Source organism: Nesoenas mayeri (genome assembly GCF_963082525.1).
Source record: "Nesoenas mayeri genome assembly, chromosome: 15".
Classification (NCBI taxonomy): domain Eukaryota; kingdom Metazoa; phylum Chordata; class Aves; order Columbiformes; family Columbidae; genus Nesoenas; species Nesoenas mayeri.
Window position 1 is genome coordinate 9,695,739 of NC_137559.1, and position 16,824 is coordinate 9,712,562.

Below are 16,824 nucleotides of genomic sequence, written 5' to 3' on the forward strand. Positions count from 1 at the left end.
ATCAAGCCCAGCTCAAATTCCTCCAGACTTGTGTCAGCCTGGAGCAAAGGCTCGCTGCTGGAGGTGTGGAAAACGAGGAGCAGGCTTGTGGCCACTGGCAAGTGGTTCAGAGCCACTTCATGACGTACCAGCAGAAAGAAGGCCAAGAGACTGAGCCTCCAAAATAGCACAAGTTGCCCTGGCAAAGAGACCTGATGTCTGCCATCTCCTTCACTCTAGGTTCTATTTGCAATAACTTTATTTTGGGAAACAAAGCTGGACTTTGCAGTCAACAGCTTTATTCCATTTTCTGTGAAGAGAATGAGTCAGGACCTCTTGAAAGACTGCATGCAACTATGGAAACAGACCATCCTAACTGAGCTTCCCCAAGCACACTGCAAAGGGTGACACGAGTCCTTCACTGCCATCCAGTGAATCTCTCATCAGTGAACTCAGCACTGGTCACCTCATTAGCAGCAGCCTTTCCAATCTGAAGAAGAAAGAAGCTGTCCAGTGGCAAGACAGATTTACAGGAGCAGGCAGACTGTGTGCACTTGGAAAAAACCAAAAGGTCATCAAGGAGAAAGATGTCCAAGGGACACATGCACCAACCCAGGAGGAGACATTGCTTGGTACAGGTGAAATGGGCTCAAGATGGAGCAAGCTGTGGTCCATCACAGCACCAGGGGATGCTCACCAGAGCCAGCCCGCCTGCTGCACGCCCATCACAGCCCAACCCGGCAGCTCTGCAACTGGCACCAATTTCCCGGCAAAGCCACTTCACATGCAGCCTCTCCTGTCTAAGAGCGAGACCAGGAAACACTCAGAAGAAACAAGCTTTTGCCACATCAACCTGTCAAGGTGTCACATGGGAACACTCACTGCACAGTCACGAGCCTCCAGGCCATGAGAGCTGAATGGGGCTCATTGGAGGAGTAAAAGCCATAGGTGAATAATTATCCCTTCATTTGTAACACCAGATTGACTGGATTCCTAATGAGAAATGGTCTGACAGATCTGGTTTGCCTGCTGGTGCAGAGGCAGGAACACAGGCTACTTCACTTTACCTAAGCTCAGGATCTCTGATCTCTGGCCAGACATTTCTGGTGACAATGGAGGAGACATTCCCCAGCTTCCTGGATTAAGCAGAACATTAATAGACCCCTTTCCAGAGCCAACAATCAAACCTGAGAAATCAAAACAGGCAGGACCGAAACCACCACCACCCATGTGGAGCGTCCAGCCCAGCCCAACCTCCTCCCACGCACTCCCCAAACCACAGGCAAGCCCAGTCTCCCGAAAGTATTAGTAGCAGCAGATGTGGAACAGAACAGCATTCTCCCAACAGAGAAAATAAAACATATGATGAAGAAACACTGAGACAGCAGATGGATGATGAGAAATGTCTATTTTCTAACAGAAGTTGCCATTGTTTGTTTTTCAGTCATTATCATCTCTGTAGAAGAGAGTGCACTAAGAATTGCTCCTAGGCTCTAATAAAACACTGCTCTCTATTTTTATATTGACCACGTCCCCAAAAAAACGGGTAGTCCCTGCAGTGCTTTTTCTTCTCTCTGGGCAGAGAAATTAGGTTTTTTTTTGACTGCCAAATTTAGGCCTTTAATTTGCAATTTAAACTCACTCTAGCTTGCCTTTATCAGGCTTAGGTTACGGTCTGAGGCCCTAAGCAGCTACCACAAGTTGTCCTTCATGAGGACGCAGGGAAGTCCCTGGCCAACCCTTCTATTCTAATTTGATATGATTTGCAAGAAATCTGGTTATGCAGTAACACTTTCCCCTCACAAGGAATGGTTTGGAAATGGTGGTGCTGTGGGCAGATGATCCCAGGCCAGCTGCTCGCCATGGTGAGCGATGGGCAGCTCTGCAGTGCTATGGACTAGATCTCCCTTGGACTGTGTGTGGGTTTCGGACCTGCAGTCTCTTACACTCCGTGACAGTGACCGGACATAGCAAGATTTCTCTGGTGTATATCTCAAAATAATCATAAAGAAAGAATTCTCAAAATAGCGAGAATACTCGTGCCAATCTCCCGTTCCCCGGGGCTGCTGAGCCTTAGCGGCAGTGTTACGGCAGCGCGTTGGAGTAACTCCCCGCCGTTCTCAGCCCAGAGCTGCGAGGAGGCCCACGGACACAGCTTCTCCAACACTTCTGCGTGCCTCCCGAAAGTAGGTCAATGCAGCATGTCATCTGCCAGGCTGTTTTTGGGAAGACGCGCTCCCTGCTCAGGCATGGCGCACGCCGAGCGGGCCAGCCACGTCCCTGATGTAACCCCTCACCCAGCTGCCAAGTTACAAACATGAATAAAACTGTTTGCGTAAATTAGAAGAGAAATGAAAACCACAAAAAGCCATGGTGAGCCAAAAGTGCCCCCCCCCCGGCCCTGCATCTCCATTCAAGTCCTTTCTGTAGCATATTATAGCAGAAATAAACAGTGACTTAAAAGAGCTTGCGGGCGATGTGGGCTCTGCGGTTCTGCTCATGGCTGCTCCAGAGCTTGGCAGCTGAGAAGCATCTCCCTAACCACTGCTCCTACTTTGAAGGGGAACAAGCAGCTACTCCTATTCATCCAAATCGTCCTGCTTACGCTAATGCGGGGAAAGCTTGTAGTCAGAATTACCCTTGCTGAATCTTGGCAGCTGCATGGCTGGAGATAAGCAGTTTTGCGGGTGGTGGTTTTGCTCCTGGTTTTGCTTTTAAGTAGAAAATATCCTTCCTCCCAGTTGAGCCAGTTTGGAGTTATCCTTTCCAGTGCAAAAGTATTCCAAAGCAGAGGATGAGCGTGAGCATCAGGAGTGCCATGCACTGACCTCCCACCTCTCCGCTGCTGTCCCAGAGGCACCGGAGCTGCTCCCTGCCCCACACCAGCTGTGGGGGAGCCAGGAGCATCCCCACCCTCCAGCCACACAACCCGCGGCTCGCTCCGCAGCAGTACAGGCCATTTCGACAGCAGGACACCATCAAAGCAGCTCGCCCCCATCACTGACTAGCGCTTATGCTCCTAATTCCTCATCCTCTGTGAGCAGGGAGAGGTACACAGACTCAGACAGCCCTCACATTCTCATGGGCAGGCCCAGAGGTTTCCAAGCACCTCTATTTCAAGGAGAAGGAGAAAAACAAAACAAAACAAAAAACAATCAACAACCAAGTTCAGTACTTCCAAGAACGGCTTGGCTGCTTCTGTCCCTAGCAAAAGGGGTCGCAGATGACGAGCACGTGGACTCCAAACTTCATAAGATCAGTAATAGTGCCACGAGCATCCCTCCGCACTACAGGGATGAGGAAAACTCTGATCTACTAAGACAGCACTACAAAGAACAGCAGGGGATTTTTTTTCAAGTATACATACCAATTTTAAAATGACATGCAAGTCTTCACTCCTTTAATTATTTCAACAAGCAGTACATACATATATATATATTTGCCAGAGCAGAGCAAGATGTAATGCAAAAAAATGCAGCAGACATAATCAGAACAATTTTGATTTTATTCTTGCTCATGAATCAGTCTTGATTTCCCATTCATGGTAGTCCCGTTCCCTGAACAACAGCTGTACACAAAGAGGCATCTGTCCTACCTTCAGCCATCAAATGAGCTGTCTCCCTAATGCGCGATGGTGTAGCCAGGGTTAGGAACAGGCAAAAGCAATGGGAAAGTCTTCACTGCAGCAATGCCGCATGAATAAAGAGATCAGCAGATCTGATGAGAACGTAGGAAGTGCTCATACCAGTGCCAGATACTCACCGAGTTTAGTCAAACAAGCACACAAGCTCTCCTTCCATCTGCTAAGCTTCAGTGAAGCCTTTCCTTTTAAAAAGCAAAAGCCTTGAATATTAAATTGGGCCTGGGTACCCCACTGAGAAAGCGTGCTTGTAGATGTCAGCAGTAGCCTACTGCAAATATTGCCATATTTCCAGCATCAATCTGGAAGAGAGACCGCTGAAGATGCACACAAACACAGCCTCAGAAATTATTACTGGATTGGGAGAGTATAAGGGAATGTTAGCTTTGGCTTCTGGAATTATCCCTGTGCAAGGAAAGCTTTCATTTCGCATAGTAAAAGCTATCTGCAATGCAGATCCTAACGGGGGGGAAAAGCTACACACAAAACAAACAGTGGTTTATGTTACCAGACAGAGCCAGATATCCAATACACTCTGCACCTTCAAACGCTCTGCAGAGCCACGGCAGATCCATGTCACCAGGGCAGCAGCCAGCCTGGCTCTCCACAAACTAATTCAGAGCCACCGCGTGTTATGTAGCAACTCACATAAGCACTAAGTGGCTCAAGGCACCCAGAGATGTCATCTGAGCACGTTCTGACCCAGAGACTCTCCAAAATGCTGGCAGTGCAGCCGCAGGAGCGGGGCCCATTGCTGCCCCCCTTGCAGCAGTGCTGCAGAGCACGACCTGCACGTGGGGTGAGCAACGTGGGGGGAACGGCTCAGATTGGGGTTTGAGAACTCATGTGCAGGTCTCTCTTGGCTGTAAGCTTTTAAGATGTTATCATTCACAGCCTTCATCTAGCAGAAGGGCTGGATACATGCTTTTCTTTCAGGAAATTCCCAAATTAGCATTCAGCTACCAGGAGCACATCAACCATTTCAGGACATGAAATGCCAGTTGCAGCAACTGCAGCCTCTGCTCCGAGGATCCCATCACAATCCTCCCAGGGCTGTGCTCAGGAACCGAGTGACACAGCCCCACAAAGACTCTGGCCGACTCAAGTTCATGCTGCTGCCAGTTCCAATTAGCAATGGCACGGTGCTTTTACAGAGGCTCTTTTGCAGCAGCCGGCCCATGCGCTGCCAAAGCCCAGACCACCAGCCAGCCCTTTATTTGCTGTTCCACATCCACCCCAGCTTGCCTGGCTCCGCAGCTCCCTGCTTTTCCCTTCAGCTGTCGTTTGGAAACCCATCAAATGCCTTTGCTGAGCTGAACACACTCCTCCTGCTGAACGCCTCTTGTTCAGCCCCACCGAGGTATCTCCACTGAGCTCAGCTCCTTCATTCAGCACAGCAGCCAACTCCTGACCCAGTGGCCCCCGAAGCCAGCATTGCTGGGGTCTCCCCATGTCCTGCCCCCCAGCTCCTGCCAGCACAGCTCGTCGTCCCTGCAAACAGGAGCTTGGTTATACTGTTATAGATTCCACGTTTGGGCGTTGGCTCTGGAGTTGTATTTTCCATCTTCCCACATCCAAAGAGCTTTTAGTTGAAGCATTTAAAAGGAAAAAAAAAAAAAAAAAAGATTTGACTACTTCAGGCTCTCCCTTAAACTCATGAACACATCTATTTCTCAGTGGATGCACTGTTTGCTCTCAGCGCACAGGGGCCCCTTTGTTCAGGGATCAGAAGCCAAGGCAAAGGGACGGACAAGGCCACGAGCTCCAGGAATGCACCTTGCCCTGCCCAGCGCTGCTGGTATTTGAACTGACACAAACAGCAATTCCCCTGCACGCAGGTGGGTACCTGCAGGGACCTCATTCCTAGCGGGCTTTTTATTTTTTTGGAAGACAGATGTTACAGATGTTCAGAGCATGTGTGAGTTACACAACTTGTTAATTGCTGCTTTCAAGTTCCAGTAAAAGCTTTGTTCTGCTACGAAGAAGAGATGTTAAATATGTCCTATTGGATGCTGAGAGGCCTGTAGAACAACTGTCTGAAGCTTAAAAGGTTTTTAAGTATCCTGACAAAGAAAAAGGAATCTGCTTGCAAGCACAAGCCCTGTTGTTTGTTTGCATCCAGCTGTGGCTGATCCTGCCCAGATTTCATGTTTGCCAACTAACTCCCCGTCCAGCAGTTCCTGCATCCAACACGCAGCAGACCAGAGCTGCAATGTGGTCCAGGCACCTTGGCTTCAAATTATAGACACCTTCTCACTACCCTCTGTCCCACGTTCAGCTCCTTGACATACAAATAGAAAGAAACCATACTCCTGGTCTGAGTTTACTAAGTGACTTGCGTGCAGTCCCTCAGACCTGTTTCTTCCCAAGAAGATCCCTCCTGAGCTGCAGCTCCTAAGCACGATGAACGCAGCAGCCATGCTGGCTCCCCATTTCTTTTCCCCTGCAGGATGACTAGAAAGAAGTCTTGTTGGATCTCACTGACAGCAGCCAAGTGCACCAGGTTTTCCTCTGGCTGTGGATTCCACAGGCATTACAGACTTTATCTGGCTCCTTTAAGCACGCTCTATAACATATTCTGCTCCTTCAAATCAGTATTATTACTGACTTCACTACATTATCAGCTAAAATTTCACTTTTCAGAGTTATTTATCATCCCCGACTCACTGCCAATGTTTGATCTGCAGTTTCCCCCTCTGCTTTGCTATTTACATGTTGCAGAACTGGCCAGTCATCCAGGGACCATTCACATAAACTTTAAAAACAAGCAGACCATGCACTCATGGAGCAGGGGGAGGACAAGGGTGATCCAGCAACCACACCACCCCACGAGCAAGAACAGCTGGGACACAGCAGGGTGTGAGGAGCCGAATCTTTCCCAGCAGTGCCTCTGAGCCTGCCTTCTTGTGCCCAAAACCAGGCACTCCCCCCAAGTCTCCACACAAGCCTGTGCCCACAGGTGCCCACGCCAGCCTGCTCCTGACAAATGCTTGGACCTGGGCCTAAGAGCTGAGCCCAAGCACCCAAGAGCTGTGGGATCACCAGCTCCTGCAGAGGGGAGACCCCAGGGCCCCCAGACTCCAGCACCCAACACAGCACTCTAATGGCAATCAAACACATGCAGCACACACAGATAGATACATATATACACATACACACACAAGGACCATGTTTGCCTGTTAAGCCTTCTCTTTGGGAAGGGTAGAAGGCAGCCACAACAGGCTAAAGACTCTCACTGAAGTCTCAAATCCAGTTTCTGCAGCATGCAAGTCATTCTACTTCTTTCCCTCTCAAGACTAACATTACCTGGCTAGACAGAAGATTACAGCAGCAGGCAGATCAGAACTGTTTCGTGGCAGCATTGTGGCTTTCAGTGCTGAGTGGTTAACTGGTGCTTTGCTCTGCACTGAAGTCGAGTTCGAGGAGCCCCAGATCAGCATGTTCCTCAGCCAGCAGGAATGTACCCCAAACAGCTGGCACAGGAATAGGACCGAGGAGTTTAGTATCCTCCCTGGATGGAAAGGCCAACTGAACACGAAAGCAGTTGTAAGAAAAGCAGCTGACTATGCAAGTTCTGCTAGTTTTGTAACTGCACCTTCAATTTGCCAAGACAGACCATAAGAGCTCGAGTAAAGTCACAGCTATTCTATGGAGAGTCTCCAAGAGAGTGGGGAGAGGAGAGGGAAAGAAAAGCAGAGCATATTCAGAAAGAAACTCTTCCCTACATTAAACAGCCACTGCAAAGTACAAGCTTGCACCAGGTCTCACTGCGGCAACTGACCAAAGAATAACAGAGTGTGGGGAAGCGCAACAGAATGATATCTGGCTAAAAACAGATCCACCTAATTAAAAAAAAAATGTTAAAAGGGACACCCAGCAGCAAGCGCAACCTCTTCTTTCTTTCCAAAGAGATGATCAATATTGATTGTCTCAACAGCAGCAGCAAATCCTCAAGATCACTTCAACGTGAGCAAGTGCTCAGCTGGTAAGACTCAGAGAAATGCTCTCTGTGTCCTTCCCTGGGTTTCTTTTATAACTGTTTAATGCCATGCAATGTTGGAGAGCTCTGCCTTTCATAACCACTGTAGTAAATACATATCAATCTCTTACAGGTTTAATAGATAGGGATCCTAAAAGCTTTATCTGGATCCGCTTTTTCTATTCAATTAATATAACACAATACTAGAGCAATGAATTATTGAAGAGAAATATAAGCCAGAGCTTTCACAAACACGCTCCACTCCAATAGCAATTTATTACAAATTAATAGCATGCTGCATTTCCTCCTGTATCATGAGCACTAGGAATCAGCTGCACCGTCAAGCTACACCAGCCATGAGAACTTCAGAGCTGCCATAAAACACCACGATGTTGAGCACAAAGAAGCTGGGGAGTGGGAGGGAGGAGCAGGAGAGATGGATGACTGACAGAAGAACACAAGTCACTTCTCCTTGGAGGCTTTTCTACTCATGAAACAACTCAGTTTGTACAGGAATAGTCAATTAGTCTGTCCATATCTTTGCTTGTCTCGGTGCTCAGAAACACACTCAGTGTGCAGGGCTGACAACATGCTGCAGGTTCACTGCTGCATGAAAGCAATGCTGAAGTTTAAGACAAGCACTACTGTAAACAGAACTGATTAACGTGTGTGATAACTCATGTTTTCACAGATAAAATTACATCTGCTCAGCATGAGGCTTCCAGTATTTTTCAGACCCCATCCTTAACAACAAGCTTGCCCCAAAAGGACCCTCTAACCCTCATACTAGAGATGAATCCCAAATTGAAAAACTCAGCAAAAGAGTTCAAATGCCAACCAGCCAGAAAGGTACTTCACATTTCACCAAGATACTGCTCTGGAAGCACTTGCAACAAGCCCATCAAGAGCAACACAGGCATTGTCACAGGAGTGCTTTGGGAACCTGTTTAAAGATTCCTACCAGTCCGTGAGTTTAAAGCTCTTGTTTAATGTGCTTCTTGCTTGAAATCATCTGGGCACACTGATCCTCCAAAGAGTTTGAGTAAGGGCAAATGCATTAACACCCAGTGTTTGGAAGATGTTACAGTCTGTAGCAGACAGACAGACATCTCCAGCAGCATATCAGCCAAGAGTTGCTCCTCTGTCAGAGCTGCAAACCCCCACAAAACCACAGGCGAGAGCAGACACCAAGCCAGAAAGGACTTCCCCTCAATGGCTCTTCTGTTTCCAATATACCTTTAAGAAGGAACTTTCCTGATAAACAAGAAAACATACAACCACCACCACAACTGCTGTACCACCTTTTTCAATTCTATTATTAAATGCACCCACCCTCTCCTCCTTGCTCTCCACCCCCTGCAGAGTAGTGACTTCCAGAAAAACAAATTCAGTTTGTTTTCATCAAGCGACTTCTCAGCTCGGTTAACCCCTGTGGCATTACGTTTGGTGTCTTCCTGTCCTCACAGAAGCAAACTCACCTCCATTTTTGATAGCTCTGATCCCCCGATGGAAATCTTCGAAACTGATGACTCCAAGTCCGCTCGGATCGAGGTACTTTGTTAGGTCCTTTACCTGCAACCACAAAAGCAGAGTTACCCATAGAGTCCTTTAGGGAAGCAGCATCTTCCATCAGGGAAACACCTAGTAACAGCTTTTTCCTCCTTACGAGAAGAAGATTTGAGCTCATAACTTTTAATTTCTTAAACTGACACCAAACTGCAGCCATTCTGTGTGAAGAGAATATAAATCATCAGTACTTAGTTAATTAATACTTGGCTGGTGTTGAGACTATTGCTTAGTTTTGAAACGTAGGTTAAGGCAGTATTTCTTGCAACCTGGTACTTCTCTGCCAGGGATTTGTTTATTTTTATGTTTTTTAAAGAGGTCCTATCTTAATTGGGAAAAATCAGTAATAGGCTGCCCAGTAGGAGGGCCCAATTAAGAGGATTCAGTGATAATGAACTGCTCCACGCTACAAATCGAGGCCATACAATTGAAACATTTTCACAATTAGACAATGCCCAAGGGGGAAGGAATCACGTCAGCTGGCGAGGATTAGAACGTGGTGCCGGCACAGGCGCACACGTACAACGAGGAACACTAGTGAGACCTGGTGAGATTCATCTGGGCACTTCAAGCAGAACAGGCAAAACCAAAGTCATTCCTCCTTGAAGGCAAAACCAAAGTCATTCCTCCAGGTCCAAAAAAAGCCTTCTAAAAGGTGCATTTGGTTTATTTCCTTCCAGGATGCCACAAGCCTTCCTTGCAGAAAACCCTTTATACCACTGATGCTTCTCAAGCTAAGCCAATACGTAATTTTTTTCTCCTTTAAAAAAAATGCAGACCCTCATTTTAAGAGATACCGAGGCACGTTCATTTATTTTAGAGCCACATCCCTCAGCTCAGAAACAAGCCCAGGAGGAAGCAGGGTGTAGGAGATGAAAGAGGGAATTGTACAATCAGCTCGTACTCAAAGGCTGCCCTCACCCTGCCAAACACATGGACCTCTCCTCCTCCTCCTCAGCTGACGCACAGGAGGAAGGCTTCAGGCGCTCTGCAGCACTGCATTTTTTCAGCTCTCATGAGCACAACCAGTTGGCTTTTGACTCACTTGGACAATCTCTTGGTTTTGGTTTGTTCTTGGGGAAAACGATGGTGACTCACCAAAGCTCTCCTCCCAGGGAAGGAAACCTCGCATCCCAGAGGAGACTTATCAAAGGGTGCAGAGGGTGACCAAGCCCAGCTGTGGTGCTCAGAGCTGCCCAGCTCATCATCATCAGCGGAGCTGGTTTGCTGGCTTTCCGTTTTGTTTTTCTTACACCCAGGTCTGTGTTTATACATGAAGATCACATCTGCGACAGGCCCAGAGCTGTTCACCTGTGTGTCCACATGGGAGGCAGGACAGGGCTCTGCTCTGGGCATCCCACCTCCCCACAGCAGCCGTCACCACAGGGCTGAGACCACAGAAATCCCTTGGCTGTGCCTCTCTGGGGCCACCACGAGAGAAACCCCAAGCCCTGCATGGCCCAGGCTTGCCTGCCAGTTTATCTTCTCTCCATCCACAATGGTGTAACGCAAGCATCTTTTCCATTTTTCTGGGGAAACTTTTCAGTAGACAGATAACAAAACTGCTGAACTCACATGGCACACATTGACTTGGACGAGTCAGGCTTCTCGTCTGTTAAACAAAGGTATTTCAGACTAATAAAAACAACTCTCAGGAATGTGTCAGTTCCAGTTAACACATCTGGCAGCTTCTTTGAGTTCAAAAGCTGTAGCTTAATTTGTTATCTGTGTATATAGATAACAGAAATGCAAGTGACATTTAATCATGCTTGGTAAGCCTGTAAGTGATTATCAAGACACACTCTGAAGTACAGTTTCTGTAAAGATCCAGCCACGATGTGACACACAGGACACGTGGGACGGGCCACTCGCCACGCTGCGGCAGCACCAGCAGCTTCCAGCCCTCGTTGCCTTCAAAAGAGACAGGGCAGCTGGACAAGTGCTTTGCTTATGCAAAAGAGCCACCTATGTATTTAAATTAAGCAGCGAGCAGGGCAAAATGAGTGAAAATGCTTCTTGAAACTTCACAACCCTGACATTATAGATGCAAACAAACAAAAGCCACACAACTGATGAAGCTCAAGCCCATGGTCTGTGCTGATCCAAATGTGTCTGTATTTGCTGACCAGGCTTAAAAGGAACGCTGAGTCTCTGAACTTGTCCTCACCAACACTGGGGCTGCAAGCTCCCCAAGCTCACTCCCTGCTCTGTACAAAAGCACCACCTTTTAACTCTTCTTCCCCTATTTATTTTTGCTATTTCATCAACTGCCTCCCAGTTCTACCACCAAAAGATGTGATGAGGTGCAAGTATGATCCCCCTGGACCATACTCTCATTTCCTTGCAAGGCAGCTGCTCCAGCCTCTTGGCCATTTTTCCTGTTCTCTCTCCAGACACCCCATCCTTTTTCAAGATGAAAGCCAGAACCGCACACACTATTCAAGACAGGGCACATCAAGGTGTTGAACAGTGCCAAACAGAGGTCCTGGGCATTATTCCAATAGCCCTCTCCCAATGCCCAACACCCTGTTCACACCTGAGCAGTCACAGCAGTGAGCCACCGGCCTCAGGAATGGCCAAGGACACTTCCCCCATCCCGCTTCTGGGTTCTAACTGCCAGTTTTCTCCATTTCTTCATTCCGATTACTAGGCTAAAAACCCTACCTTATTAGGACAGTTGGAAAAAAACCAAAGAATTATGGCCCAAACTGGTTTAGATTAGCAAATCTTAGCACTTCTGAAGGCACAGATGCCTTTAGCTGAAGACTGATCTGCAAGAATAGTTAATGCCACACTCCTATTAGCACAAAAGCAAAAGTTAACACTCTCCCAAACTGCAATGTTAAGCTAAACAGCAGATACAAGCCACGGTCACAGGGAGGAGCCTTCTTTGGGCCAGAAATAAATATCAAAAATAGAGGTTTTACTCAATGTGTTTGTAGCTGGTTATACACTCATCTCAAAGAAGAAAGACCAGCTACAAATGCAGAGCATTAAAGAGTCAACAAGGATGACGTAGTTTAAATCCTGATGGAAAATGAGAGGTTTAAACTACTGTAAGTCAATCTGCCTTAAGCTGAACACAAACACAAGCCCATAGAAGCAGAACCGGTGGTGAGAACTGCCAAACAGTCCCTGCTCGCCCATGTGCCAGGATGAGGCATAGTCCAGACCAAAGTGGGAATGAGCTCCTGATATGAGTCCGTAGGGCTTTCTGCTGCTTAGAGACATGGAGAGGGAAGCAGGCTGGGGAGAAGGAGGGAGATCATCTGGCATCTCAGCACCAAGGCAAGAACGGCTCATTGCACTGACCATGCTACCACGTTGCCTTCTGTATTAAAGAGCTCTGCATGCGAGCATGGCGTTTCACCTTCCAAAACCAACAGGATTTGCTGCAAACCGAAGTCCATCTCCAAGCACGTACACCAGCACCATGCCGTACCACCGCACCGTCTGTTAGCAACTTCCCCATGATACAGAGCACAAAAAGAGCTTCCTTGCTTCGATGCAGTGAAATCAGTTCAGTAAGTGATTTTGAGCCCCAGCTAAGCCAATGGTGACAACTCCAAATTCAAATTAACACAAGGGCTTGGCAGCCACACAATGGAAGTTTCCCAGGGAGGTGAGGGATTCCCCAGCTGTGAGTGGCCTTGTTAAGCAGGCTGGAGGAAAAGGAAGCTCCAGGCCTTTTATCTTTACCTTATTGATGCTCTATGTCTCTATCACTTAGCAGATGGATTCAGCAGAATAAAATATCTACTGTGCTTGTTTTAAGCACTAAACTCTGAAGGAAGAGAGGGCTGCGCTGGCCAGCTGACACCGTCCTTGTAACCCCTGAGCCTGCCAGCTTTCCTTCATATTCTGGCAGAGACCGGGGCTGAATCTGCTTCCAAAAAGAAATTCTTTTGCAGATTTCCAGTAGCCACAGCAGCCAGGCACCACGCAAGGAAGAGCCAGTGGAGCTCAGCTCCTGCAGTCATATGGGATCTCATACAGCCGCAACCAGGGCCACGTCTTGTCCTTCACACCATGTAAGCCAGTTATTTGGTGATGAGAGTAATAAAGCAGCATTTCAGTACGGCTTTACTCTACACAGACTCTGGAAGCAAATAGAAAGGAGACAAAGAGGAATCAATACTGATGTGTCCCTGCTACAATATGCCGAAATACTCAAGGCAGGTCAGCAAGCAGGCTGCAGTTCCCACCAAGAACTTGTGCACCTGCAGTCTCACACATGCTGTGATAAGCAAAGACAGATGCTTTTGTCTTGAAGTCACTCCCTCCTTTCCTTGGAAAAGATTTGACGTGTGGTCTCAGTCTTCTGAGTAATAAGATAAGTGCCAAGGTAAGTCATGGGAAACTGAGTGATGGTGAAGGTCTAGTCTGCTTAATAAATGACTTCTAGTCCCAGGCACCCAAAGGGATAAACAACATAGATTATGTGCAAAAAGAACCTACAGAGCTGTTAGACACCAAGAGACCTGTCCTGAGAATAAACAACAAGCCAGAGACTTAGTAAGAGTCTGGTTGAACTGGGTGCCTGGCTTGGCATGTTTTGGCCACTTGAGCAACCAATGGAGGTAGATCAGCCCATCTGGCAAAAAGTCCATAAAACCAGTAAGCCCAGTCCAGATTCTGACTAGGTAACACAGCACGCTTATTGCTGGCTGGGACTCCACTCTAGCCCCAAACATCAGATGAACTGTTAACACAACCACCATAGGAAGACCCTCACCAGGGAACCCATTGCCATACTTTGACCTGATGGCAGCAGCCAGCGTTGGCTGGAGACTGCTGCAAAAAGCAGCAGCTACCTGCAGGCAGTTCAACACACATCTGCATTTCACTCATTAAAACCTATTTCTAGAGAGAGGCAGAGTTCAGCCTAAAAAATGAGCAGAGGCACTCAGACCAGAGCTTTGAAAGCAGCTGCTCAGCACGAAGGCGGGTTGGGTGCCCCCACCTCAGGCAGGCATTCCAGCGAGGAGGTTGTGGTGGGCAGAGAAAATACCTTGTAAACATGAGCATCCTGACTGGATCCGGTTACCAGCCACTGACTGCCGGGCTCAGCAAGCTGTGATGCACACACGAGCCCCCTCGACATGAATGTGCAGATGCCAGCAGGCTGCAAGGCAGGGACTGGGTCAGACCATCCCTGTGCACAGCTCTGCTACAGGGGCATGAAACAGAAACAGGGGGACCTTAGGCTCCTGACACCCCATACGGCCCCCTCCCAAACACCCACCTCAGTCCCACGCACTTCTTACCACCAGCTCTCCCCAAACTATTTATTGATAGGAAATTTTTCTCTCTTCAAAGGAATATTACAGAGGACTAATAGGTTTGAGGATCTTACCCTTGTCTCTTCCCCTCCAGAAGAAATGGGAGCCTTTGTGGTCAAATTCAAACTCACAAAGGCAGGACCAGGCAAGGAAGCATGGTCCATGCTCGACAAGCTGCAACTTCAGCATCAGCTTCCAAAGGGCCAGTTTCCACCTGGTACCTTTGATGAAAGTCTAAGGAAAACAGCCAGCCCTTCGATGGGAAAGGACCCTGGGTACACACAAAGGGAAGAGAGTAACTGCAGTCTTTCACCATTTCTGTTAACAGCCCTGAGAGGTTTCCAAAATGTTTATGTTGCTGTTTAACCAGCTTTGCATGATTAAGCACAGTGCACGCAGACATCATTCCCCATGCATCTGGATGTTCGGCTTGGACACGGACTCCGAAGTATCACAAACAGAAAATAAAACTTCACTTTTAATCCAGTGCGGAGCTTCTTCTATCAGCCTCTGCTTTGCATTTTCTCTAGCTGGACCACACTCCCCTTTGCTGCCTGGATCCCTGCCCGGCTTGGTGTAAGACTCCACACTATGTTAATGTGCCCCAGAACAGCCTTTGCCTTCTGCTTGGCCTTCTGGGTTGTTCGAACCACCTCATTTGATGTCTTCGGATTGTAGCAGAGTCTGTTTTACAAAGACCTGTTTGAAGACACTCTGTTGTGTCCAGCAGGATCGGGGTTTCCTACTTCATATGGCCAATAAGGGACAACACATGGGATGGCAGGAGCAGATCTTGCCAGCCAGCATGTGCCAGAACACCTTCTCCACCCACTTACAACCTGGGGAGTTTCGAGCAAAACAAAGGACCAGAAATGTCCTAAAATCCAGTGGGTCTTGGAGCTTTAAACATAGGAAACTCATTCACATTGAACAGCCAGGTCCAGATCAATTCTGGGTACACAGAGGCCCACAAATCCTGCTTAACTGACACAGGACATGAACATCCAGGCACCTCTCAGGTAACTCAGACTACCCTCTTCTGCCTGCACGAAGACCAAATCTGCTCTGAACACCTTTTATCTTCAGGCAGGAAAACAGTAGTTCATGTCACACAACCCCTGAACTCAATCAGAGCAAAAGCCAAGTGCCACATTGGCATGATTGCCAAACAGAGGGGATTTTTAGCTGGCGATACTCTAAAGTACAGGAGAGGGCTCATGCCAGATGCTCTCCTGTTAGGTTTAGCCAGATCTTTGGCCTGAAGTGCTACACAGGAATTTAACAGAGCAAGCACATGCAATGTAAAAAAACTCTTGTGGTTATGCAAAGGTGGATGCAGCATCCCTACTCTCTGCGTGTAACTGAAGGGAATGAGCCATTATACTCATTTGTTTGTAAAAACCCACTTTGTCCCTCAAGGCTAAACCCATCCTTTAAAGAAAGAAGAATAATATTTTAAAATGCTAATTACAGAAGTCAGAGTAGTTGGAATTTTTAATCTTTGGGAAATGTGCAAACATGCTGGAATTGCTGAACCTCCTGCAGCCAAATACTGGAGCAGCTGCACAACTTGCCAAAGACACAGAAGTCCCTATAGATCGTGCAGACAGTAAATCAATAGATTGCAATGTGATCAGCTGAAATGAATTGATCCCTGTTAATGCAGCATTTGTCTGGGCTAAGACCACATCTATTCCCTGCCCTGTGCTGGGTGCTGAGAGAGCACTAACATGCCAACACTGTGAGCATAACTCCATGTCGCTTCATGCGATGTATTTCCCAGAACGCTGCTGTGATCTGAACCACGGCTGCACCAATCTCCAAGCCAGAACACCCTTTCCAGTGCTTCATTTCTGCAGCTTCGTCAATGGAAACAGGGAGTCTGAGTGGAAGGCTGATAACTCGGGATTACACTGGCTCCAGCAACGTTTATAGGAACTGAACTCTCTAATTTGTTAAAGGATCTGGCACTATAGAAAGCAGGCAGAACCTCAGAGCAGGTTTCTATTCTGCTGCAATTACACCTAATTAACTAACCTCTAAAATACCCTCAAGGGGGCAGATCTCATTACAGGAGAAGCAATGGTCAATTGTGAGTAAGCAGCACAAAAGCTGCATTATTTATTTCACAACTGGCGGCACTTATCCAGGGCTGCTACAAGCATGCTGCTCCCCGAGCCCTTTCAGAAGCTCCAGGAGTTGATCAGCGGGCAGATTGTGTCTGGTCAAGTCTCTGTCCACCACCCAGTGAAGATGCTTTGTGCAACATGCATCCCTCATCGATTCACCTGTCCTTGCTGTCGCTTCAGCCCCAGAGACTGCAGGGCCCTCTGCTACCAGTCTAGTACTTGAAACTAAGAATCAAGACATTTTTCTGA

At 47.7% G+C, this 16,824-nt stretch overlaps 1 protein-coding gene across 1 annotated transcript in view; it reads right to left on the reverse strand.

The window, feature by feature from the left end:
* Nucleotides 1-16,824, reverse strand: part of RAB11FIP3 (RAB11 family interacting protein 3) — a gene marked incomplete at its 5' end in the record, with an annotated part of 72,203 nt that overhangs the window by 42,270 nt on the left and 13,109 nt on the right. The window contains one exon of the mRNA XM_080354304.1: nucleotides 9,077-9,170. Within this exon, the coding sequence (XP_080210430.1) occupies nucleotides 9,077-9,170 (94 nt within the window). The remainder of the gene's footprint in view (nucleotides 1-9,076; nucleotides 9,171-16,824) is intronic.